Below are 27,811 nucleotides of genomic sequence, written 5' to 3'. Positions count from 1 at the left end.
GTTTTCCCCCAGGCAGCTTCTTCCAAATCGTCCGCCTAACAGCAGGGAACTAGTTCGGCGTTCTTTAAGTACATTTTACAGTTACTAAATTGTCTTATTTACATTAACTGAGTCAGGAAAATAAAAGCGCATATTTACAGTGTTTTAGAAAGAAATTTATTTGCAACCGCCATAAAAGTTTAAATTATTAATGATATGAATGAAATATTGTCATCTCCAGCGTTATCAAGACTTCAAAGTAAATTATCTCCTCCAATACTGTCGATATCCCTAGAATGTAGTAGGTTTCCTCCCCCTAATCTGTCCAGTGATCTTCCAGCTAATAGATTTCCACCGCCTAAACTGTCTAATGCTCTACCAGATAGGAGATTTCCGCCTCCTAAACTGTCTAAGGCTCTAGAATATAGCAGGTTGCCTCCTCCTAATCTGTCTAGTGATCTTCCAGCTAACAGATTTCCACCTCCTAAACTGTCTAAGGCTCTAGAATATAGCAGGTTGCCTCCTCCTAATCTATCTAGTGACCTTCCAGCTAACAGATTTCCACCTCCTAATGAATCTAGAGCTCTACCAGACAGCAGATTCCCACCTCCTAGACTGTCTAAGGCTCTACCGGATAAAAGATTTCCTCCTCCTAGTCTGTCTAGGGATCTACCAGCTAGCAGATTGCCTCCTCCTAGGCTGTCTAATGCTCTACCAGATAGAAGATTTCCACCTCCTAAAGAGTCTAGAGCTCTACCAGACAGCAGATTTCCACCTCCTAGACTGTCTAATGCTCTACCAGATAGAAGATTTCCACCTCCTAAAGAGTCTAGAGCTCTACCAGACAGCAGATTTCCACCTCCTAGACTGTCTAATGCTCTACCAGATAGAAGATTTCCACCTCCTAAAGAGTCTAGAGCTCTACCAGACAGCAGATTCCCACCTCCTAGACTGTCTAAGGCTCTACCTGATAAAAGATTTCCTCCTCCTAATCTGTCTAGGGATCTACCAGATAGCAGGTTTCCTCCTCCTAAACTGTCCAAAGCTCTACCAGATAGCAGATTTCCTCCTCCTAAACTGTCTAAAGCTCTGGTTTGATGATCGTATAAGATCTGCCAGAGTTCTTCTAAAAAATAGATTTGTTTATTGAGAAGAAGTAGTCCACATTTCCACAGTGGAGTAGTGAGTGTAAGTGAAAACAAAAACACAGTTGGCAACTAACAGCTATTTAATAAATTTTGTGGAGATTGGCTTTGTGTTTTTGATTTCACTTACATTTTGATTTATACAATATACAGGGTGTCTCAAAAAGACGTAAAAAAATGCTAACCCAAATCATTGATGCTTCAGAGAAACGTCCATTAAAGTGACTTAACGTCAAAATAGAATGATAAAGAATATGTTTCGTTATTGTTAACCTTTTAATTTTCAATTTAACTTTATTAGAATGAGATTTGTTTTTTCTTTAAAATGTTTTATTAACGGAAGAAAGAAAAAATTGCCACAATTGCTGCGAACAGCTCTGTTAATAGTTCTAAAGTAATCTCTTATTTAAAAATGTAATTATGAAAAACTTAAACCCAGTTCAACTTTTCCCACTCTCTTTATTTGTTGTGTTTCCTCAAAGGAAGCCTCAAAAATTCGTGTTTTTTCACATCTTTTAGAAACACCCCTGTAGAGAACACGCTGAAAACGATACTTACAAACATATGAATTGAGACTGCTACAATAGACGAAACATTGCTACATACAGAATCGAACAGCACACTAAACTATCATCAGTCAGCTTTATTAAATTATTTAGTAGGAAAGTGTCCTTTAATTGCCAATTGCAATTGTAAAGTTTCCGACGTGTCTTTATTCAGATCTTTATTAACGCGTTTTTAAAGCACATCTTATTATATTTTATTTGAAACAGATAGTTCTGAATACCGATTTGCCACTGAGTGATGTTTGTTCCTGTTATTTTCCACTTAGATTACCAATGCACGAATAAGTCTTTTTTACATTTTTCTTTTGTGACTTTAAATAAGGCAATTTATAGGTATAACCTTAATTTAAATTTAAAGGAAGTGAATTAATACTCGATTCAAAGAACAAAAGCGATTACGATAGAAAGCTGAAAAAAATTATAATGATTGATGTTGGTTTTGAGTTAGCTACAATGAACTGTTTTATTTTTAATTTAAACAGTCATTACAGCTTACAGCTCTGCTCATTTCGTTTGACATTTTACTAATAAGATTGTATAGAGTGTTTCTTATAAGAGTAAAATTTCTAGATGTATGGCAATTTCAAAATTAATCATACAAAATCAATGGTAAGTAGAAAGAACAATTACAAACCAACAATAATAATTTTATTCTTGTTTAGTTGTTAAACGGAAATGTATGCGGGTAGCAATGTAATAGTAAAAATATGTAGTAAATTAGCAGAAATAATTGCTAAAGAAACAAACAAAATCATAAACTAAAGTGATTGGGACAAAAAAGTCAGAGAGGGCCTCAGGGATATAGAGCCTCATCGACTGTTAGAATAGAATTTGCAGTTCAAAGGGTAGAAAAATATAGAAACTGGTTGACAAAGAAAAAAAAATGACCAAAGAACGCCTTTGAACTATTACTAGTTCAGATTGTTCTTCAAATTTCGAAAAGCGACAATAAAAAAATCCCTAATTGGCGTTTATGTGCTAAATTATTGTATCATCTAGCTCTGAAAAAACCGTAATCTTTTTTCCCCTTTGTAATGAATAAGAAACCCTAAAAAAGAAGACATAACTAATACGTAATCTATACGTAAGATGTATTTCAGAAAGTTTCACACTGGTACCTAAAATTAAATATTTACAAAAAACGGTAACAAAACCTCATGGATGTTTTCATCTTAAATGAGACATAAAGTGTGGTCCAAAATTACAACTCTTATTACACAGCATATTAGCATTTACATTACTGCAACAGCATCATGAACTATAATGTAATAATAAATTAAGTAAGTGGTTTTAGCTTCAATTTACTAAAAGGACGCGAATTTGGGTAATAAAAATTTTATTACCTTAATACAAAAAGAATATTGTACAGTTTATGCACCTGTGTTCTAAAACATCTGTCGATTGTATTAAGTTGTTTGTTGTAAAGTTTGTTCATTGTTAAGTAATAATACGAAATACTTCGTTAAAGCGTGTGATGTAAGCTCGTAGCATCACGTAGTGTTAATTGCACAGGAAACATAGATGATTTTTAGTGGATACTTACGTGGACTTTCAATTTTGTCTGATCCTTTTGTCTTGTATTGGTAAAGCTGAAATAAAAAAAAATGTAAATTAGTAAAAACGTGAATGACATTTAGAAGTTTAATTATTATAAAATTAAAAATAATCTTGCGTGTTTTGCTGTTTGGGGGAAAAAACTTAATGAGTAATTTGATGTTTTTTTAAACTTTTTCTGTCCCTGATACCGTGATACTGCTAAGTTAAATAATGAAAGAGCAAAAGCAATTACGTGTCATCTAACAAAATAATTAGGTTAGACAATTGGGTTATCTCAACGGATTTTTTTAACAGTTAATTGAATCTTCAATTAGATTGTCAATTCATACTCTTACAAGCAGGAAAATGTTTTAAAAACCTGTTGGATTTTTATGTATGGGGGAAGCTTTATTTATTTGTAATCGTTTTTGGTTAAATTTTGCTGAAAACTAGTGGTGGAAGGGAGTTTCTTTGAAACAAAACTGTTTTTGTGTTTAAATAGAAGCTAATATTATACAAGTGAACCATTTACAGGATGCTCATCAAAAACGTCCTCAGTAAGATATTGAAATTTGACGATAAGGGTTTTCATAATATTCTTTTTATTTTCGTTGTCTAGATTCCGAGATATTTTCTTATAATGTAATAATAACCGTGCTTTAAAGTACAGAATGAGCAAAACTGAAAGTTGTATTGTTACCATTTTTAAACTGGATGAAAATTATTATTATAGGCCACTTTTAAAAAGTTGAAGAAGTATTTGAGATATTGACAGAACAATTATATTTTCCTTTTAGGAGCTGGGTGTGTAGACTGGGTGGAAAAGAGCTTTTTGATACATGTCACAAACCTCACAATTAGAACCATTAAATTTAGTCACATGACTGATTAAGGCTATAGGAAATTTTTACCAAGTAAGACTTTTTCCTCTCAAACCGCATGTTTTTGAGATATTGACAAGAAAATTACATTTAGTTATGTAATGGCTGTCTACAGTGGTATAGCAGATAGCCATATTTTGAAAATTTGAAAAATTTAAAACTCATACAGAGACATAACCTGTAGATTCTTGAAAAGAGCTGTCTCTGCGCTTGAAAGTAGTACATTTGAGCGTAACCATTACAATTACTTGTTTTTGGTTAAATTTTTTAACCTCTTATTTGTGAGTACTGTTGTTTAGGATTTATTCATGTTAATTAGAGATAGCTTCACACATATCTAAGCAGGTACTTTGTTGTTGGCAGGACCAGTGCTGAAACTGTCTAATGCCTGTATTCACAGTTTTTCCTTGAGGCTCCCTCAATCCTCAAGGTCCCTTAACACACTCCAATTGTTTCATAGACACTCCTCTGCTGTCAAGGGTTTCTTAAGCGAAAAGAATTTTCGAAGGAGGGTGGAATGTACCTTAAGGCAACCTTCATCTTAAATTATAGATTGCTCCGTATTGCTTATGCTGTATATTTTTAAATTGATTGGATAAAACAAAGTTTATTGGGCAGTAGAACAACTTTATTTTTATTTCCACTGAATATGAAGTTTTGACGTGGATTACTAGCAAATTCCATATCTACACACTCAAAAAATTAAACTGTTTCTGTAAAAAGCTTAGGTAAAGGCAAAACTGGCAAACTAAAAAGCTGCAGAAAACTGAGAATTTCTGTTTATTTTCAATATATTTCAATCTATCATAAATTTGTGAAAATATCAAAAGCTATAAAATGTCAAAACTTTCTTAAAACTAGTGAATTGTATGTTTTTCAGATGTCTATGAGCTGGATTTTTGACAGGGATGTGACATGAAGCTAGTTCCATATATATATATATAAACAATCTTTATTTCCAAGAAAAAACGGCTATCGACCATTACGGTCTTTCTGCCTATGTATACATGTTTTTTTAATATGTACAGGTAATCTTATTTCTAATTAATATATACAAATTATACATTGAGAAAAAAAAAAAAGTTCTAATTAAAATGTTCTAACAGGGTGAGAGCGGGGAAAAGATAACGGGATTGTCTAGTCTGTCTGGTTATGCATAGTGGATTTACAATTGTCAAGTTGTTTGGGTTATTTTTCCACTTGGTTTGTAGTTGTATGAGTCTGTCAGTTATTTTAGTCATGTTCGTACGTTCGTAGAGAAGTTGGTTGGATGGGTTGTGTAGTGGGTTTGCAGGATGTCGTATTTTTGTTATTAGTCTTAGAGCAATCTGTTCAGTAATTTGTGTATAATTTTTAGTCTTGTCCGTAGCGTTTGCTCTAAGTAAGTGTCCGTAGTCCAGGACCGGTCTACAGATGGATTTGTATATTTGAGTTGCCGTTTTTGTACTAATGCCTTTGTTTTTGTATGTTAGTGACCTAAAGTGTTTTGTTCTTTTAATGATTTCAGTCCGGACATTTTTAAGGTGTTTTGTGAATTTTAGTTTTTGGTCCAGTGTTATCCCTAAGTATTTAACGTCTTGTTTGGGAGTTCCATATTATGTCAAAATGCTGAAAACTGTCATTTACCACTCCATGAAGCTATAAAACTAATAAAATCATAAAAGCAATATACAGTTCTAAACCAATTTAAGTATATTTTATAGGCTTATGTGTTGAATTGTTTTAAAACTTTTAAAATGTTTGAAAAAAACAGCAAATCCATGTTAAGTAGACGCAATCATAGTATTTTAGCAAGTGAACATTCAAAAGATTTGCAAAGTATAAAAAAGTAAAATTAAAGCAAAACTTCAAAAAAAAATGTCAGACTTTTTTTAAACTTTTTTGGGAAAATTAAATCATTTAAGGGTTGGCAACACTGCACTGAACGTTGCCAAATTTAAGAAGATTATCATTATTATGACCAGAGAATAGCAGCAGAAAACTTATAATAAACGCTAAGATAAAAAAATATAATAAAAAAATAACAAACAAATTAGGCAGCAAAATCGAATATCAAAATGCTTACTGTTCTTGAAATAACGAATTTTACCGAATAAAAGAAACTTTGGCAACACGACTAAGTAATTAAAAGAAAAATTAATTTATTTAACATTAAATTATAAGACCTACTAATAACTTTGTAGGTTTGTTATGTTAAAGTTAATTGTACTTCAATAATTATGCCTAAAAAGTAGAAAATTAACTTTATCAAAGTGACGAAACAAAATAAATCAACTCAGAACTTTATAATATATTATGCAAGCAGGGAGCCGCAACCAGGAAAACAGCCACTTAAACTTTAGAAACGGGCAGATGACAGATCGAAAAACTAATCAAATAGACAAAAACAAATTTAAATTTGAATAAGGTAATTTTGGAATTGTTGTCCAGACTCAGCGGTGTTTCATTTAAACTTCTACTTGCCAAGTCCGGTTTTAAAACCGTTACTTGCCACTGTTCTGTCCTAATCCAGTTTTTATTTTTTTTTTAACATTTAGTACCTAGTACAGGCATGATATCCACATAAAAGCCAATTAAAAGTAATTGGCACAATTCCATAGCGCTACACTATACGTGCATTATAATGGTTTTTCGCTATTAAGTTAGTTTTGCTTTGCTATAATTATTTATTATTTGGGCAGGCAATTTTGCTTAATTTTTATTAAATTTGTAACGTAAAACAAAAACAGTTAGTTGAAATAATATGCTTTCATCACGTTTATAATAAAGTTTAGTTTAAAATGCCCAATTATAAAATATTATATGGATGGAACCGTGAAATTTGTTTGCATGATAGAGTTGATGCTCGTTGGAAATAATATGCCAGAAAAAACTTTTGAATAAATAACAGTCTTTTAATTTGTTAATGTGAATGAAATTTACTTTGTGAAAAAAAAATTGTAATAATTAATTTTAACAAAAATCAAAATCAGTTACATTAGAATTATTGGAATCTCTTCAACGCTTTTCTGTTGAACTGAAGACTCATTAGGGTTACCCAAACTATAGTAATACAAAATCAATTCGGAATTAATTAAAAAAATATATTCAAAACTTTCAACCTAAAAATTAAATTTAAAAATTAAAAATTTACAAGTTTTTTCACAGTAAACAATAAGTTGCGTAACAAGAAGTGAGTCTTTGTAACAAAAAACCCCTCTTGCAATCTTTTCATTTTTAGCCCTAAAAGCTTTTACACATGTCGCCCAATTTATTTCCTCCTGAAGTTTGCTCCAGTTTTAACTTATTTGGACTTTAATAATACCCAGATATACAAAACTTCCTCAAAAGGGAAATGGCAAAACAACATGTTGGCTGATTAGAGGGTAACAACACTCTAACAGGTAGGTAATTAGAGAGGAAGACGAAAAATTACAGCCTAAGGGAAAACGCATCTCCCAAAAACGTGTTTTTTTAAGTCCCCAGAGAAAAATGTCAAGGGGGGTTAGATCTGGTGATTTTGCCGGCCATTCTATTGGAATTCTTCTCTCAATCCAGTGATCTTGAAACTTATCATTTAGAAATTGCCTCAAATGAAGAACCTAGTGGACTGGAGCTTCATATTGTTGAAAATATATTAAATCTTAGTTTGGGTTCCTACCCTCATAAAAATATCATTTTATGTTTCTTTGACAATTTCTCTGACGATAAGAAGAAATTAGTTGCAGGGATCTGTACTTGTCCTGTCTTATGACATGGCCAAGGTAAGCAGTCTTTCGCTTTTTCATTGGTCTCGAGAATTTCTCGGTCCTTGTTCATTCTATGTAAAATCTCTTGATTGGTGATATGATAGAGTTGAGTTATGGACCAATTCTGTGACAGAAGAAGAAAGAGTTGCAAAGAATGTTTTGCGTCATAGATCGCAAAATGATATTACAAAGAGGAAAACCAGTTCTTCAGCTTACTCAATTCAAGATCTGATCAAAATGATACAAGTTTACGATGAAAATACTTTCGATGAGCTTCAGATTATTTATTCTGATCTCATACAAATTGGCATTCCAAGAAGTTGAAGCAGTCAACTGTTTGAACTGAATTCTTTAAAGAAGTAAAACTGACCGATGGAAGTTCATAGCAAATAGTTAATTAGAACCACTGCACATTCTGATATGTGTCCAGTAAGATAGATGTTATAATAATATATGAGGAATTGTAAAATGTATTCGCCTTTTCCTGTCGTTAAATCTCAACTGGGAAACTAATGGGGTATACCTTCCAGTGAGACCCAATGAGATATCACAGTGGACAAGATATTTAGCGAAAAACGCAGGCTTTGATGTGTCTAATTTTAAATTTACAAATCATTCATTCAGAGCTTCTACTGTGACTAAGCTAAAGCTGGAGCAACTGAAAATGCATTGGTGAAAATAACAGGACTTAGAAGGATCAAATAATACCTCCAATTGGATCAGGAATATCATCAAACTCTGGTCAGTAAGTAGTAAGAGAGGTAACGATGAAAAAAAAACATTTCTAGTAGAATCATCATCACCAAAATATGGTAATTCTAGTTTCTCCTAACAGCAGAACATCTTTGCCAAATTGCGTTTTTCTATTCATTCAGAAATATTCGAACTGAAAGTTTTCACGTTGCCACCCTGTATTTACTGATTTAGTTAAAGTATCAGACTAAAACTAGGTTTCCTAGTTAAATTTCTCGGCTACCACATTATCTAGATAGAATATTTAATAAGTAACTTGACTTATACTTTCAGCACAAGTATCAAAACACTAAAAAAAGCTAACACCAGCGCAATGATAGCGTCTTTTAACGAACTTAGTTTAAAAACAACAACAATGTCCGGCACAACCCGTTTAAAAATTAAAAGCTCCAGGAAGTTTTTCCATTTTGTTAGCTCTGATTTCATTTACTTTTCAAATTATATTTGCGCAAAAAAAAACCATAACAATGACCCTGCTTCATTAGGGATGGCGGTAAACTTGCCTACACGCTAGTAAAAAGACTTCTGAATAATTTGTTTTTATGGTAGGAGGAGAGGAAGTTATTTTTTTTAATTAGTGAGTGTTGATGGTATTCATTAATTAGAAACTGACATGATATGACTTCTTGTAAAAGTTGATGGAACACCCTGTATGTTATTGTATTTTTGAATAGTCCTATCGATTTCAAATAGTGATGGATAAATTACCAGTAAAGTAAATGTTTTACTTTACCAGGAAAATTTGACCAGTAAATTAACAGTACAATACTGGTAAATTACAAATACTGTCTTTCTGGCAGTTCAAATTTTGACACTGCTTTTCTCCCTGACTGTACCAAATTTTGTAATGTTTTTTCAGGTTATTGGATAGGAAATTTAATGAGGATTCCACAAATGTCCTTAAAACAGTCACTTCTCATCCTAAGTGGGTTTTACAGGCAGTTTTCTCCATAACTGTCCTTTCAAATCGTCTTTCAGACAGTTTTGACTTTGACACCACCTTTCTCTAAAACTTTACCTGATTTTTTAGTGTTTTTAATGTCATTAGATAGGAAATTTTATGAGGATTCCAAAAATGTGCTTAAAACCATGATTTTGTCCCTGACTGTCCTTAACCGTATCCAAATTTCAAATTACAATTTCACTAATTTGTAAATTTGTTGCACTAAACAGTTTTTCTTAAATAACTCAAAAACAGTGAAAGTTCCAAAAAATGAAAAGTGACCAAAACCCCGTAAATTTGAAGAACCGTTTTTGCTTCCAATATACTGGGTGTGTATGAAAAGTATCGTGATTGACTATTTTTAGTCACCCTACACGCAATTTTTTAGATAGATTTTTTACTTAACACCATTGTAAAGATGAGCTCAAGACGGTTGATTTGAGCGGTTCAGCCAAACTTCTTGAACTCCCAAAAATAACAGAGTTATAGGGTGTTCAAATTTGCAAAATTTGCTGCCAAGTTGGCACACAATTTCAGTTCAATAACATTTATAGAAACTCAATGATGAAGAGAGAGAACCATTGAAAATCAATGCTCCAAATAAAAGCAGTCTGTATAATTGCTGAAGACCGCATATTTTTCGTCTTGAAGTACTTTTTATTTATTATTAGTGCACAGAAAGTGACGATTTTCAAAAATCGTCACATTGAATCACAGTGAGGCAAATTCTACTTATACAGTATTACTTTTCGCAACTAGTTAAAGCGGGTTTTAAAACATTTCTGTTGAAACATAAAGACGAGTATTAGAATTTTTGTGCAAAATAACTATAAAACACATACATCACTTTTAGGTAATTTTTCTTATACATATAAAATACAAAAACAGTTAATGGTGTTAAGTTATTTTAAGGCAACCCTATATGCAATATTTTTTCCAATTAGAAAAAGCCCAATTATGGATTAGAATTTTTACAAAAAATCTCTAATTTTAAAACTAATTTTATTAGTCCTACTATTAATCAGTACATATGTTTGCTTCATACAGTACAATCAGTCAGAGTGACGAGTATAAATAGTAATAAAGCCAGTGACCAAATAATAAACAATTTTTTTTAAGAAAAAAATAATATAAATACTAATTTTAGTTCAAAAAACTGAAATCAAATTGAAGCATATCGAGTTAAATAGCTTACTTACAACAAAATTTGAATTTATGCTTTAAAAATTTTAATTTTCAGATATTCACAGTTCTTGCATGCCTGCATACAAATTTGAATTTTAATTCTTTCAAAAATTGGCTTTTGGTCGCAATTTAAGAAGCTGTCTAATTAAGTCTCAACACAAAAAAAACTAAAAATGAAAAACCAAAAATTGCACTTACCTCTCTAGGTAGAGCCTGGCTACAAGCCAGCACGGTCAGAACCAAAAACACCACAACAGGAGACCACATTTTGCTGTTCATGTTAGGACAACTTTTGTGCTGGATGAAATCGGGAGATAAAATGTGTCTCCAAATGGAGCGACGAGGACTTTTATAGGGAACGATCCGCTCGCCTATAACGAAAGGTGGGCTTAATGAAAATCCGCTCTGGACGTTCATGTACAGGATAAGGATAGCATTATACCGTGACGTAATTATTATTTGAATAATACATAGTGGTAAGTGAGGAGATACTCAGTGGCAACGAAATGGAAGCAAAAGTTTTGGTTAGGAAACGAGACATTGGGGGCAGGTTTTTGAAACAAAAGTGGGCAGATCGGTTTCTTTTTACATTCAAATTTTCTAGTAAAAATAGGTAACTTTTTATTTATATTACTTGCAAATACTGTGTAGGTAAATGGAATAAGTGAAAATTGAAAATGTGACAAAAAAGCCAAATTAACATATTTTAGTTCACAAGTTTAACGGTACTACTGTAAAGAACTAATTTAAGTCGATGTTAATGTTAGAGTTTAAACTCCAGATTGAATTGAGCCTTACCATAGCTCTAAGAGTTAACGACAATTGACTGTTTAAATTGACCCTTAAATAAATATAATATTGATTCACTCAGTTTGAAGAAACCAAATGGATGTCATTAAGGTTTAGTTTCCTATTATTGTTTGTTACAATGAGAAATTTGGCTTTATTAATACAATTTTTTTCAAAACGTTTAAACAACCAACTTCAACCGTCTTTAGCAAGTTGGAAGTTTTTGGTGTCTTGGTTTAAGATTTAACGACAATGTTTAATTTTTTTAGATTGACGTAAGTATTAAAAACGATCCACTGCAGAAACTTTAAAAAATAAGATTGTAAACTCATCTGAGGAATACCATGAGGAAAAAGAATATAGATTGGCATTGACTAATAAGCATATTTTTTGTGGAATACATATTTAGAAGATGTTATACATATTTTTTCAGAACGAAATTCCATCGTATTCGACTCTCTAAATGGTAAAATGATTGATATTTGCAGTTCTTAATTAATTTTTTTTGTACATAAGTACAGCTGAACATAATGAGTGGCTCTTAAAAGATTCAAAACAATAATTGTTTAAACACTAGGAAAAACTGTTTGAACTTAAAAGAGAAGTAGTAGTCCTTGTTCTCACAGTGGTTTTTGAACTTAAATAACTCGTTACATAAACACGAAGACGGTATACTAAAGAGTGGAGGAGTAAGAGTGGAGGAGTAATGTATAGTATCGAAACCCACAATAAAGAAGTTTAAAAGAGCAATAAACGAATTAAAGAATAACAAGGCACCGGGTTAGAACTCCATAACGGAGGAGTGCAGTAAAATATGGATACTGAAAATCATAAATAGAAAACGGAAAGCCTACCAAAGAACTGGAATTAACTTATCATCTGATCCCCATTCATAAGAAAGAAGACCGGCTAGCCTGTAAAAACTATAGAGAAATAACTCTGATAAATACAACATACAAAGTACTATTAACCGTACTAAGAGACAACTTAGGAGACTACCAATGCGGGTTACGACCTAAGAGATTAACAACAGACCAAATATTTACCATAAGACAGCTCCTAGAGAAAAGCTGGGAGTTCAACAGAGAGATCTACCAACTATTTGTAGATTTCCACCAGGCATACGATAGCATCGCCAGGCACTGTATTTGGCAGGCGTTGGAAAGCGTAGAGGAGTACCAGAAGAGATCATAGAGTTAAGCAAGATGCGTAGAAAAAATCTAAAGCCAAAGTTAAGATTGGAGAGAATAATACTAAAACATTCCCCATCAACCTTTGCTCTTTAACATAGTGCTGGACATGGCTATCAAAGAAACGAATATTGGTCTGGGAATATTCACAAATGATCGACCAGAAATGATCTTGGCATATGCCGACGACATTGATATTGTAGGAAGCAGTACGATTAAAACGAAAGAAATATTTCTGCGCGTAGAGAACGAGATCAAGAAGGTAGGCATCAGAAAAGACCGAGTTAAGTAAACTAAATAAAATCACAAAAGGTCGGATGGGCCGAACACTTACAGAGATCGTCGAACAAACCTCTTATTAAGAAGATATGGGAGGGAAACCCAGTGGGAAATAGACCTTTAGGCAGACCAAGGCTCAGATACAGGGACAATATCGAAGAGGATATGTAAACGGTGGATGCGAGTCGTAGAAGCTAAAACGGTATGGACTAAAACATCTTAAAAAATCAAATCAAAGAATAGCTATCATTTACTTTTTCGGTCAGAGTCAGCAGTCTTCGAGCAACAGCCAGTAGGCATCTCTGATATCTGCAGACCGCATAAGTGTTTTAAAATATTTTTTAAAAGTAAAAATAATTTTAAATTGTTAAAATCACGATTGCCAACCGAGTCTACTAGTATTTTGATTCTACCTCCGAAACAAGATCTAGGTAAAGGCCTTTATTTAATTAATAAACCTACGTTTTGTTTAACTGGTTGGACCCAAACAGAATCCCAATTTAAACGTAACAAACATTATTTATAAATTATAGATATAACTTTACTTCTGATTTATCTGTTTAAAATACCTGCTTGCTATAACTATATAGTCAAATAAAATAATATTCGTATTTATTGAGTTTTGGCGTAGCCCAACAACAACATTATAATAACAAGTTATTTTATTATAAATTAAACAAAAATGTTTGAAATAAATTTTATTTTAATAAACTGAAAAAATAGAGAGTTGAAGTGTGTGTGTTTTAATTTGAAAGGTCGTTGACTTATAACGTTTTAGTTATGTATCCATTGTTGCAAAAAATTATTAATGGGTGAGTCAGAAGTCTGCCAATTCTCCATGAATATAAAGCTTGCAACATATACAGAGTAACCGGAAATGGAAGGAGGGTGGGTTACGAGGGACGGGTTATTGGATAGTTCTCAAAACAGGAAACGTCTAACCTAGCATCCACCCTGTATAGCAGAAAGAAATTCCACTTAAGGCTGCATCCAACCTTACCTAACTGTAAAAAATAATTAGGAGTTCAATACGATGTTTAAGAAAATATATTTTATTTTAATAATAAGGATAAAAAATATGGCTGTAAATAAATAATAACTTTCAACATTAGTGACGCAATTTCCTTTTGTTATTTTCCCATACGTGTCATATATTTTCTGGTAATCAAAATTGACTGGGAGTAATAAAAAATCGCGCACACCATATGCTTTCCCGATTCTCGAGTACTCCTCGCAAATATGCAAAACGATCGACAAACAATCTAGATTGAATGATAACCCCAATAATCGTCAAACACTACTTAACTAACCGTGCATAGGAAATTTACACTACCGGTCCATTAATATTGTTTATTTGTTTTGGTTTCCGATTAGATGTGTTGAGTTCTAGAAATAAGTATTGTGCAAGGTTTTAATAAGGTTATGTACTTTTAATATCATAAAAAACAAGGAAAATAACAATGGACGTCCACTTGTTCTTCGAAAAAAGTTAACCATACAGAAGTATTTCTGGATCCACAAAATTTTGAAAATTTTAGACACAGCTTTCCAAAAAAAGTCAAAAAGTCGAATATCTTGGAAACGGTTAAGGAAAATTATATTTGTACAAGAAACCAAAAATGTTTAGAATGACTTTCTGTAGCCAGTGGACTAGGTTTCCATCCACTTAGAACCCAACCCAACAGTGGCTGAAAATTGTGGACACACAGAAACTTTCAAAAGTTTGATGCACTTTTCAAATAGTCGATTATCGCGAAAGCAGTTAGTTAGAAAATTTTAAAATTTTGCTGCAGACTAAAAATGTTCAGCAGCTAGTAAATTAGGCTTACATCCACTTAAAACTGGGTAAACGCGGTCACAACTAGCAGAGCGTTAGGTTCAAATTTAACAGATTTTTTTGTTTGTTGAGCTCTCTGTATATGTTCAATCATGTTGCGGTTAGCACGAGGTGAAGGAGTAGTTCAAGACAAACAAAACTGAAACCCCCAAAATGGCGGAAATACCGAATTCTAAAAATTTAGGTGTACTTTCCCAAAACAAGAGTTCAATATGTCGGAAATGGTTGGAGTATCGGAAATTTGGGAACTGATCAAAAAAGGTTCAGAATGACTTTCTGCATTCAGTGGACTAGGTCCTAGTTTCAAATTAAACAGTTTTTGTGTTTTTGATGACCTTGTATATGTTTAATATCTTGCTGTTAGCACGCAGAGAAAAAGCAGTTCAAATCAAACATTTTCAGATTTTTGGTGGCTGAATTCCCAAAAAAGCGGAGATACAACATTTTCAACATTTTGAACAAGAAAAATCGAATTCTCGGAAACGGTGAAAGTTACGAAAATTTGTTTAATCAAAAAAATAAATAAATAAACTAAAATTACAGATTAACAAGGATTCAGCAAATATACCGACATTTTTGTTGTAAAATAGATCGCAGTATAACAAAATCAAATACAACAAAACAGCCTACTATACATGTTTCATAGACCTGCTGAAGGCATTTGGTCAGGTTCAGTCAGAACAGGGAATACGGCAGGGCGGCTCACTGAGCCCACTGCTCTTTAACATAATTATGAACAAAATAATAAAGTAAGTGCGTGGACTTAATGGATACAAAATGAGGAACCGCAATGTTACAATACTGTGCTATGCCGATGATGCTGGTGTTAGTTGCACAAAACAAAGACGACCTCCAAAGACTGCTATACCGCTTTATTTGCACAGCAAATCAAGTCTCTGAATATGGTTTTCTCTGCCTCAAAAACAATAAAATGCCTGACAACTTTAAAAACACCTATAAGATGCAAACTGGAAATCGAAAACAAAATAATACAAAAAAAAATAAATCCAAATATACCGGTATAGAACTATCGGGATATGGCTATACCGACACAGAGGTGAAGCAACAAACAACAAAGGCACTAAGAGAGGCTGGATGTTTGAACGACACTGTATGGAAAAATACACACATAGATATCATCAAGTCAAGAATATACAAAATCGTCATTATGACCTACACAGCAGAAACCCTACCGGATCCAACACTAAAAAAGACTCCTGGAAACAAGCGAGATGAAAATCCTTTGAAAAATTACTGGAAAAACGCTGCTGGACAGAGAACTGAGGGACAATATAAGGCGAACATGCAAGGTGGATAACGTTAAGGACTAGGTTTTGAGCAGAAAGCGCAAATGCGATGAGCACATAAGTACCTAGAATGGATGAGGGAATAGTTAAGATAGCTCGGGGCAAATCACCAATGGGAAGAAGAAGTACAGGAAGACCACGGAAAACATGGAGCCATAATCTTCAATAATTCAAAATAGAGAAGGAAGAAGGAGACTAATAAAATTCGATCCTTGAAGCTGTTTTATGAATAAATTTATGAATTTCTTTGACATCAAAGTGTGGTGTGTAACCTGCTTTATCAAACAGCCGTAGCACATGACTTATCAATCTTAACTTTAGATCATTTGATAATAAATACAGTTACGAGCTAAACTTTTTATAAAAGTAGATTAGTCATCGTAAATTAATTAAAAAGTTAAAAACAAAATATTTTGCATAAAAGTTTTTGACACAGTCAAAACTACGAATACTGCTAGTTTACTGATTTATTCCCAAAATATTTGCCCAAGGTTTAAAGTATTTAACTTTCAACGTCATAAACTGAACGCAAATTCTAATCCGGAATCGAGTTCCATTTCCACACCGTCTAGTAGCCCTTAAAACCGCCACACCTAGGAAAGTCAGGACTGTTTTGTTTGTCCGCATTAATTTGGATCCTGTGTCGATTGCCCGCTATATTTGTTCACTTATCCCGGTTCCAATCAGGTCGGGTGTCGTTTGTAAATCCCCTCACACTTTTCTCGGGGATATTGTCTTATATTTCACCCACGTATAGGTAAATAAGCTTTTTTAAGCTTGTGGGATGCATTTGCGTACAGCAAATCCTAAACGAATACAATATAAACAAAACACAGTATAAGCAAAAAATCCTTGTCAATATATTTCTGATTCAAATACATACATCAAAATTTTCTATAGGTTTACTGACGAAGCAACAATTATTAACAATCATTATATTTATATTAAACTAAACCACTACAACACTTTTTAGCTGTAATTTGAGGTACTTAATTTAGACATATATTTTCTAAAATTCTGGTTATGACTAAAGGAGATATCAGTTTTAAAAACACACTTATCACAATACATTTATTTAATAATCTCGTTAAGTGTAGCAGCGTAATAAGGGTTCCATTCTGAGCAAAAGAGGTTACTTGCATTTGTTCAATATTACTCACATTCAGAGATCTGGAAAAATCAACTTTGTTTCCTGCAAAGGTGGAATCTATGGATGGAACTGACCCCAAATCATTCCGACCTTTATCTGTAAAACAATGGTTGTTCTTTGAAGCCAAATGACTTCCAAATGACGAAATGACGATGAATGTTTAGCGAAAGTTTACAGGTCTTCAAAATCTTTTTTGATTAACCCATCAAATACACAAAAGAGAATTATTATGCTGATACACTTTTATAAATAACAGAGTACATACAACAATTCTAGACAAACAAGTTTAAAGCATAATAATTGTTTTATTCAATTTGGCGCTATTCTGTATATGTGTAAAATAATAAATTGTTGCGTTTGAAGATGTTTCTATTTGTACGTATTTATAGAATTTCAAAATTATCCATAGAGAATGAAAAAAAGAGGGAACCATTGCAAATCAAAGCTTTCGATAAATATGGAGCAAAACTTCTTAACTTATAAAGTTTTTGCTCCAACTTTGTCATACGTTTGCAATAGTTCTCGTTTACTACTAAGTGATAATCTTGAAACTTTCTTATCCGTTTTTACTTTCTAGCTCACTTATATGGTAATCAACATAAATAAATATAAATGCAATTTATTATTTATTCAAAAGTCTAAAAATACAAAACAATATTTCCATAGTAGTACTTTTACACAATAAACATATTATTTTTTCGCTAAAACATTTCGAAAACTGGCACTACTTCTTGCTAAGTATATAAAATAAATACAACCTAATTCAATAAGATCATGAGTATTATTTGAGTATTACCAATATGTTTGATAACTTTGAACGTATATGTATATTCATATCATTTTGATAAGTTAAACTAACAATATAAACAACATACAGGTAAGGCATTTTTGAAGAAGAATAGAAAACTGTTGCAAACCAATGCTCTCGACAAAGACTGACAAAAGCACCGTAGTGACGAAATGAAGCGAGTTGGGTACATGGCAATTTTATCAGAAAATATAATTGATTTTTCTCTATTTTTGTCGAGAGCATTGTTTTGTCGTACCTTCTCTCTTCAAACTGCTGATTTTTTTATGGATAACTGTGAAATTATCATACCTGTACCTATATCCACTCCACACAAAGTTTTTAATGCAATGGCCAATCTTGATTATTACAGTAATACCTTGCATATTTCTCAACAAAAAGTTGATCATATCTTGATTAAAGAGAGCCAAGTTTTAAAAATATAAGAGTGTTTAAATATTCATTAAACTTTTTTTCGTTGTGCATTTTTCTGAAAGAAAATTCCCTGAATTTTAATCGAATTTATTCTATACTTGGATGGACACACTGTATGTGCGAATTGTGTGAATATACACGATGAAGAGGAAAAAATGAAAGAAAACGTTACTGGTATGTAGTGTCTTTCTGTGTTGGTTTTTTCTTATTCCATATACCATCACAGATGTATTAGCTATAATCCCATTTTTTATAATGTCTTCAGATAATTAATAATATTATTAATCTTTGGAACACTGTATACATGTCTCGAGATCAAAACTAACTGAAATAGCTTCCTCCGCTCTCCAAATACTCCAAAATACCATACCTTATTATTTATATGTTGTATATTCTTTGTAACTGAGTGAAACGTGGTTTCTAAAGATTAATTTGGAATGGGTGTTTTGATTAATCGTAACATTGCTAGTGGCCTTTGCTTTACACGAAATATCTCAAAATTATTATGGATTATAAGGTCAAGAAAGTGAAAAAAACCTTGTTTAAAATTTAGGAATAGTTTTGTAAACAGATTGATTAAGATGATTTTGAAAAACTTTTCTTCTTGCCCAATAGAAGTAGGTAGGGTATTACTTGAAGGCGTAGCAACATAATATTTACCTCTTTACATAAAGAAATAGTGGCAAAAAACAATGTTTAAAAAATTAGAGAATTGTAATATAACATTTTTTGGCATACAGTGTAGATAAACTAAATATGGCTTCATAACATGGCCAATGAATAAATATATACCCTGATTATTGTAACTTTAGTTGCACGTCATAACACAGGTGATTCTATTGCCAACCAATGCGAGCTTTACACCAACAATTTGAGTTGAAAGAAGTTGTACAAATTTATTTTATCAAATTCTATATCAAATAAATGCGTCAACTTTCTTGGACTGTTTCATTTTACATCTAATCAAACTTTTATATCCAGGCTGTCAATTTAAAACAGTTTTGCCAACTATAGTCAACTTGGAAATTTGTATTGTTGTTTACACTTCAAAAATTAAATACATATACATGAATTGTAATTTAAAAGTGTATGCATAATTCTTGATTTGGTGTTCTAAGTTTCAAGTGATATTTTTCTGTGAGCTTTATGTTTATAATTAGTAAAAAAGTTTGGAGTTAAAAAAAATATACACTCCCAAGTAAGAGCTGCTAAAACCAAACAGAAAAGAGCTGCTTTACTCCCGGTTAAAATTGCTTAATTTGTGTTGGTGATCGAATCAGAACCATCAGCTAAGATTCAAAGGAGATGGTGGGTCAGACCATGGTTACAAAATAAAACCAGTAAAGCTGGATTAAAAAAAGGTAAGGAAGAATTCCAGGAAGACCCTGCACAATTCAAGCAATATTTGAGGATGACAGAAGACAGTTTTAATAAATTGCTCAATTGAGTAAAGCCGTTCATAGACAAATTATTTTTTAATGAGAAAACATTGAAAATTGATTTTAACCTGCTTTGTCACCTATTAGGCACTCCAGTAAACCAGCTGTTTACGTCATATGTCATTTTTGGAAGGACAAACACAAGAAATGCTATCATTAGTTTCATTTTAGAGATCGCTGCTATGACGTTTTTCTTTAATAAAACAGATGACATACCTCACTTTTTTAAACGTTAGCAACAGGAAAATCAGGAGATTTGATGTCAAATAATTGGTGAAAATAGAACACGTCCTATTTCCAAATAATTTGATGTAAAATTATTAGTATTTACTAGCATGAGTAAGCTTATTCAACCAATAATAGAACATTGTATTGTTAAGCCCCTACCTGAAAATCTACGGAAATAATCATGTCTGCATTATTACTCAAAGTTTATACACAAATGCCGAGTAAAACACATTAGCTCTCAAAACCCTCAACTTAAGGCCTCCTAAACTAAGCTTCCCTTACTCCCAATACCTCAAAAGTTTAATTAAAACAGTAAAAACCACTCAGACGTTTCTGCAAATGCAATTCAAAATGTAAACATGTCACATTTGAAAATAAAATCTTCAATTTCGGTTCTTTTTGTGTAACATTGACAACACCCATTTTCACCTTGATGACGTGCAACTAAAGTTATAATAACATTTTTCGAGCCATGATGTCTTGGGTATTTAAAGAAATACAAAAATGTTATGAATCAAGTTTTAACAGTTTACCTAAAATGGTACAAACTGTATTTTCATTTCACAAAGAGTGCCGTGAACATTGATTCGGTCAGAGCTGCTCTGTGTCATCCACTGACAGTTTGTCACATGATCATTGTGTTACAATTGACAATAGCATCACCTAGTTTGTTCAGGGTGTTCTTTTAAAAATAATTAATAAAATTCATTAAAATAAAATTTTCTGCAAAACATATGATACATCACAGTAATCAGAAAAAAAAGTTGTTTTTATTTGAATTTAAGTTTTTTTCCAGATATTTCTGGAAGTACTCTAATTTTTTTAATTTTTAAGAGATTTTTGTCTCAATTTAACCTTTCTTTGTATCTCCTCAAATAACTGAGATTCCCATATTGGGGTTAAAAAAACGGTCACCCGGTATATAGAAAAATTAACAAAATATGTATTTCAACAGATATAAACAAAATCAAAAATTATTATTAATAATTAATGAATAAAAGATAAAACATAAATAGAGTAAAACATATGTATAAGTATAGAGAAAATATAAAAAGTAAATCTATGCATGAGATTCTCCTAAATGCACATTAATCAAGGGATATAAATAATTTAAAATTGCATAATAATGAGTGTAAGCCGCCATGGCAACAAATAAATGCCAAATAGCATGCGCAAATGGTATGACACCATCTAGTTTAAAAAAGACAACACCCAAAACATAGAGAGCGCCACCTATACTTAGCTCCATCATCCCCATAAAATAATGCTGGAATGCATGTTCAAAATGTACAAAGTTAAAACAATATTAAGGTGATTAAACCAAAACTTACCTCAGAGAGTATTGGAAGCACTGGAACAAAGCCCATAACTAAATAAAAAATTATTTCCAGTTTTTTGTACTTTTCATGGAAGATTTGCTGATAAATAATGCCCATCAAAGCCATAATCCAAATGACCCAATGCATATGGGAAGACCAGCCCTCTTGTGGTAATTTCTCTATAGTAAGCCATGGAAAGTAAGAGCCTGCGATAAATATATAAATCATTCCTCTATCACAACGGTGAAGAACATCTTTCAGTGTCCTAGAAGTAAAATGTTAGTGAAACACTTCAAATATTGTTTCTATATTTTTGAAACCTTTGATTATGGCAGTAAAAGAGGCAATGGAAGGACGTGGATACAGAAAATAAAGATATCAAAGTGAAACCATATACAAAAGCTGACAGAATTTGAGAGTTACTTTCAGATCTTTGGTATAACTCTATGGCACCTAGTATGCTAGGAAATATCCATATGGCATGAGTGATTATGTTGGCTAGGTGTTCGACATAGGCTGGCTGGTACTGTTCTTTGGGCAAAGCTTGTTTGTTCATCCATTGTACACTACAGTGAAAATAAAATTACACAATTAACAGGATCAATAGTGTTATTGTGTTATAAACTAACCTTTTTAACCGCTCCACAAAGAATTCTTTATCAGTCAGACACTTCTCTATAGAAGTGGTCTTGCTGATCATGCCTGCAAAACATGATATTAAAGTGGACTTTTTAAATTAAACTAAAATATTTGTATTAAATAACATAAGTGGTTATACTAACCCGAGGAATAAACGAAACAAACCCGCCCTCAAAAACCGGCCCAGTCCGACCGCTAAAGGGCCAACAATAACAACTAATTTAATTGTTTGTTTATTAATTTGTTGACAAACAGATCAGCTGAGTGTGTCAAATTCCACAACTTTGGACATTGGCCAAAGTGACGTTTTATTAATACTACCAACCACTCAATAATAAAATTTTATTAGTAAATTCCAATCAGTGGTGCCAACAGAATTTGAAAATTAAACGAGTTTTCGTTGATGGTATCGTAGGCAAGCAGAAAAACAAGACAAAAAAGTGCGTTTGGAATTCTACTATAACTGAAAAGGACACAACTTAATATAAAAGATAAAGAACAAAATCATAATCAAACACCACATATTATTTAAGAAGAAGAATCATTCCACCCAACACAAAAAGAAGTGAAAAATTAGTAAAAGTGGCAATAACCTCACTTATTCAAAAGTACAAAAATGTTTTTTAAAAGTATTTTAAAAAATCCTAAATTATTAAACTTAAACAGAAATTACTCAAATAGAAATATTTTAAAGCTGAAAGAACGTGGAATGTTCCACGATATATTTCCTGATAATGCTGCGTAAGTTTAATTTACCTTGTTTGGCACCATTTGAATACCCAAATTGCATGAATATTGTTATTTTTTAGAAACTTTGTTACTGATATACTGAACGGCAAACCCCAGACTGTTTATGGAGGCTTTGACCCAACAGCCGATAGTTTACATGTAGGAAATTTGCTTGTTTTAATTAATTTACTGCATTGGCAACGAGGAGGACATCAACCCATTGCACTGGTACATTTTCAGGGTTTTTGGTAATTATTTTTTGATTTAGTTCAAATAACACAAATTTTAAGGTAGGAGGAGCGACTGCTAAAATTGGTGACCCCAGTGGTAGAAAAACAGAGAGACAAGAAATGCTCAATAGTTTGATAGACGATAATGTTAAAGGAATTAAGAAAAACATTGAAACAATATTTGAAAATCACACAAAATACTTTTGGAAAGAGGAAAGTCCTCTGAAACCTCTTGTGTAAGTTTTTTAACTTGTCTATGATTTGGTGACTTTTGTAATTTAATGTTTTTCTAGAATAGTAAATAATGATGCCTGGTATTCACAAATAAGTGCTGTAGAATTAATTGGAAAGATTGGTAGGAATTTAAGGATGGGAACTTTGTTGTCAAGGCATAGTGTTCAGAGTAGATTAAACTCAGCTCAGGGTATGAGTTTTACAGAGTTTAGTTATCAGCTCTTTCAGGCATATGATTGGGCATATCTTTTTAAGAACTATGACTGTTCATTTCAAGTAAGTGTTTTCAATTACTACTCCACAAGTGTTGAATATTTTTTTTCAAATAATGCTTTACAAACCGAAAATAAAAATGTCATAAATGAGCTGTATACAAAACAAATTTACAAATGGTTAGATACATCTACTAAGTACAGGCTCTAATCCTATCAGATACAATTTTTTATTTTTTTAAATTCTGGTGGTAGTGTATTAAATACATTAGTGAGCCAGATAGAAAACTTTTAATTAGTTGGTGACTATTTATTGAAAAATACAGCTTTGATTTTTTACTTTTGGAACCATCTGTAGGTATAGGGTTGGTCCATATATTTAAACAGCTTTGTGGCAAATTGCAGATAGGAAAACACTGTTAATGCAAAAGTTATAGGGCTTCTCTTAAATCACCAAAAAATTTTATTGAAAAAAATAATAGACCATGGCAAAAGTACATAATTTTTTTTTATGGAATACCCTGTCTATTTCCTGATGAGTTGCTAGCTATTTTTCTTCTGATTCCAAAAATATACAGGGTATTACAAATTCGAGGCATTAGCATTGCTACCTCAGAAACTATATTTGATAGAGCTTTAGTTAAATGGAGGCAAAGTTGCGCATTTTATTGCTAAATAATTTGGTAAAAAAAAATTCAAAAAATTTTCATTACATCCGGAGATATCCGACCAAAACCCCATAAATGTTTTAAATTTCTATTTTTTAGTGTTGTGTCCAAAATCAAGAATATTTTAAAACTAAATAGTTTAATCACAATCTTCCGTGTCGAATAATGTGAACAAGTCTGTATTTTGACATGGACATGAGCAGTTTTACTTTGAATTATTGAACATATTGGAATAAAACATAAAGTTTACTTATGTGTTGTTTTGGATGACTTTTATTTGTATTATCCTACCTGTTTATTAACCCACTCTTTTTGGCAGTAGGCATACTGATTTTATGGGGCAAACATGTTATAATTACAAACTTTTATTTTCTAAAGTTGAGAAAAAATAATAGATTTTTCAAAATAAAAGCAATAATGAAATGAAAAAAATTCAAGCTTAAAGGTCAAGTATGGAACAAATTCTGTCACTTTCATATACGTTAATATCCAGCATTTTTTCGTGATGGTCTAAATGTAGTTATTAGCAGTATTAGAGGTTATTGAAATATTTTATTTACTCACCCTGGGATGCATTTGATCATTTATTTTGTTAATTAATGCGAATTTGAAATCAATCGTTGTTTCTTAATGTTTTAGATAGGCGGTAACGACCAAATGGGTAATATAATGTCAGGACATGAACTGATTAGTAAAATGTATGACAAACAAGTATTTGGTACGGGTAACTTTGTAGTTTGATCATTAAAAACTCTACGAGCTGTACAATTTACAGGGTTAACTGTTCCATTGGTCACTAGCGAAATGGGGGATAAGTTTGGAAAATCTGCTGGCAATGCCGTATGGCTTTCAGTGGAAAAAACGTCTCCCTTCAGCTTATACCAGTTTTGGGTGCGTCAGCCCGACTCGGAAGTAGAAAAATTATTAAAGCTGTTTACTTTTGAAAAACTGGGGGTGATTTCTGATCTTATGAGAAGGCATAGAGAAAAACCCGAACTTAGGATACCTCAAGAATTATTAGCTGAACAGGTAACTTATGGTTCTTATAAAATATTTTATCACAAATGAAGAACAGCAAATAAAAATTAAAAAGCCCTAGTGAAGAAGAACTTGTTTTTGTTTCACAGATGACACTTCTAGTCCATGGTAGAGAAGGCTTAGAAAAAGCACAAACCGCGTCAGAAGCTCTGTATAAAGGCAACATTGAAGCTGTAGGTCAAATGAATGTGACTGATGTTGTCCAGCTTTTTGAAGGTGCCACCATCGTGGACATCTTGCCACAGGCTGGTCAAAGTATTTTAGAGTTAGCTATGAGAGTTGGTTGCTTTAAATGTGAAAGTATGTTAAGTCCGGCAATAAGCTAGTTAAGTTTTAGTTTAAAAGCCTTTATTTACAGGTGATGCTATAAGGATTATTTCAGCTGGGGGGTTTTACATTAATCAGCAACGAACCAACAACCCTGCTGAAGTTTTTTCTGTTAACGCCCACGTTTTACCTAATAATATATCACTTATCAGAGTAGGAAAAAGAAATTATTATATTGTTAAATGGTTAACATGAAATAAAAGTAGCTGCTAAGTATTTGAAACGTTTTTTCCTTTAAAATCTATTAAACTAGTCACAAATAACGTAGAAATAAATTATGTGAAATAAAACTTAGTTTTATACAAATATTGCAAATTAAAGCAAAAGATTTTAATATACCTAACAAGGTGTTTGTTAATGATGGAAGTATCCAATGGCGCAAAGTTTCAAAAATATCCAAATCAATAGTAAGGAGAGAAAACAAATCAATGTTTCAGATGAAGGTAGCAATAAAAAGCGTCATGTCACATATGTCAATCTACTATTGCAGAGCAGATGAGTCTTTTCATCGTCATTTCGACGTTCTTACCGTTCATTTCCTATGGATGATTTAGAAATTTTCCTGACATTAAATGCCGTTCTGTGGAGGGTGAAAACGAATGCGACCAGTGTAGGACCGTAAAGGCCTCGTTCCAAAAATGCAGAATGTAAATTTTAAAGAAATTATTGTTTTTTAATTAATATTTCAATAACCTTTTTCGCAGGCATTACACGAAGCAAATATTTGCTTAAAACCAATAAAAATATTTACTTGTCCGTCTAATAATGAATTATTTGCTTTGATTGTTTGTTGAAAAATACTTGCTGTCCTGTTTATATCAAACAATCGCGACCCGTTTAGCAAACAGGTTTTGAGGAAATATTTGCTTCGTGTAATGCCTGCTTTACGAAGTCATGAGTTTGGCGGTAGTCGTAACAGTCTTACGATTGTTCAGATTTGGAATATTTTGACTGAAAAATCAATTTCCCAGTTAGACAGGAAGAAAACTAGCATTCTTATGAAGAGCTTAATATTCGGTATTTATTGCAAACGCCGGTTTCGGAATCTTTTCAGTCCACGACACCAGACTATACACTAAAGAGCATAAAATTATTAAGTCTTCGGCCATTTTAAAAACTCCTCAGAACTTTTTTTATGGAAATATTTAAGCGATATAAACACTATTTTAAGGCACTTTTTCGCTGCAATTCCAGTGGCCTACTTTGCCTACTTCCTACTGCATTTAATTTCCTCAAAAATCAACATATTTTTTTGTTAATACAAATTACAGTGGGCTGTGACTTTAACAAAATGTTCATTTGTGTAATTATGACTATAGTTTGTTCTCATAAGTGGGCTTTCACACCAAAGTAGCATGCAACGTGCGACATGCTGCTCTGGAAGCCTGGAGTTTTAAAATAAGTAGCATGCTTTCTGCTTCCAGGCAGCATGTCGCATGTGGCATGCTACTTTGATATGAAAGCCCACTTAGTAACTGAAATATTACGCTGACAAGAACCAGCAACACCCCACCACATCTTGCTGGAGTGTTATGCTGTACGCCACAGAAGATTAAACACACTGGGATTACCCCAGCTGGCTGGGGAAGAAATACCTCGAACAGGTACAGACTCTCAAGATCCTGAAATTCCTAAAGGAACTAAATCTTTAGGTGCTGCCATGAACAAGGAAACCTTGAGATAGCAGAAGAAGATGGAGTACAATAGATCTAATCAGGTCGCAGTACATCTGTCACCATCCACACCTACCATTACCATTACCAAAGAAACACTTTGTACAACACATAAGACAGAAATCGATAAGTAAACAATGAAATGGTGGACTTTGACACAAAAATATGCACGATTTAGTGGATTTGATATTTCGTGATATACTCTGGACGTTGAAAAGTGTTTTTGTCTTTAATCTGGAGTAGACACATAAAATTTTATATTTTTTTCCTAGGTGACAGATAAAATGCCTATTGTATTATAACAACAATCTAGAAAACGTATCTCATTGTTTGTAAAAATGTGTGTGGTGGAATACATGTAGTTTAGAAGTATCTAGAAAAAGAGTATTTATTTTGTTTTTTTTTTTAATTTGAAGTGTAGTTTGGTTTCAAAGTCATAATGAGCAAATCGTCTTTTTCAGAGGTCTAGTTTTATTAGCAAATCGTCTAAATAGTAATTAACTCTCAAGCACACTCTCTAGTCTTGAAAGGATTGCTAATGTATGTAGCCTTAGTCTGTTCTAAATAATAACCTGAATGTAGAAA

At 32.4% G+C, this 27,811-nt stretch overlaps 3 protein-coding genes and 1 long non-coding RNA gene across 4 annotated transcripts; 2 read left to right on the top strand and 2 right to left on the bottom strand.

Moving 5' to 3' along the window:
* Positions 1-133: 133 nt before the first annotated feature.
* On the bottom strand, positions 134-11,148 carry LOC145726400 (uncharacterized). The gene is made up of 3 exons (XM_081975454.1): positions 10,915-11,148; positions 3,234-3,279; positions 134-1,105 (listed from the first exon to the last, which is right to left on the bottom strand). Exons 1-3 carry the CDS (start codon positions 11,131-11,133, stop codon positions 234-236), a joined length of 1,137 nt encoding a protein of 378 aa, XP_081831580.1. The 5' UTR covers positions 11,134-11,148; the 3' UTR covers positions 134-233.
* A 980-nt stretch (positions 11,149-12,128) lies between these two features.
* LOC145733490 (uncharacterized) lies at positions 12,129-13,968 on the top strand. The gene is made up of 3 exons (XR_014179220.1): positions 12,129-12,957; positions 13,008-13,176; positions 13,241-13,968. It is a non-coding gene; the product is annotated as an uncharacterized LOC145733490 (long non-coding RNA).
* A 2,988-nt stretch (positions 13,969-16,956) lies between these two features.
* On the bottom strand, positions 16,957-22,414 carry LOC145726467 (monocyte to macrophage differentiation factor 2). The gene is made up of 5 exons (XM_081975565.1): positions 22,259-22,414; positions 22,106-22,178; positions 21,797-22,042; positions 21,489-21,741; positions 16,957-21,424 (listed from the first exon to the last, which is right to left on the bottom strand). The coding sequence occupies exons 2-5, from the start codon at positions 22,174-22,176 to the stop codon at positions 21,218-21,220; spliced, it is 777 nt and encodes a 258-aa protein (XP_081831691.1). The 5' UTR covers positions 22,177-22,178; positions 22,259-22,414; the 3' UTR covers positions 16,957-21,217.
* Positions 22,415-22,687: 273 nt separating this feature from the next.
* Positions 22,688-25,769, top strand: TyrRS-m (Tyrosine--tRNA ligase, mitochondrial). The gene is made up of 8 exons (XM_081975430.1): positions 22,688-22,856; positions 22,925-23,072; positions 23,135-23,310; positions 23,368-23,584; positions 24,828-24,906; positions 24,964-25,217; positions 25,316-25,526; positions 25,585-25,769. Exons 1-8 carry the CDS (start codon positions 22,732-22,734, stop codon positions 25,746-25,748), a joined length of 1,374 nt encoding a protein of 457 aa, XP_081831556.1. The 5' UTR covers positions 22,688-22,731; the 3' UTR covers positions 25,749-25,769.
* The last annotated feature ends 2,042 nt before the right edge of the window (positions 25,770-27,811 follow it).

This window comes from Ips typographus, linkage group LG1 (assembly GCF_016097725.1).
Source record: "Ips typographus isolate SLU linkage group LG1, UJ_Ityp_2.0, whole genome shotgun sequence".
In the NCBI taxonomy this organism is placed as follows: domain Eukaryota; kingdom Metazoa; phylum Arthropoda; class Insecta; order Coleoptera; family Curculionidae; genus Ips; species Ips typographus.
This window is presented reverse-complemented; position numbering and strand designations above follow the sequence as displayed.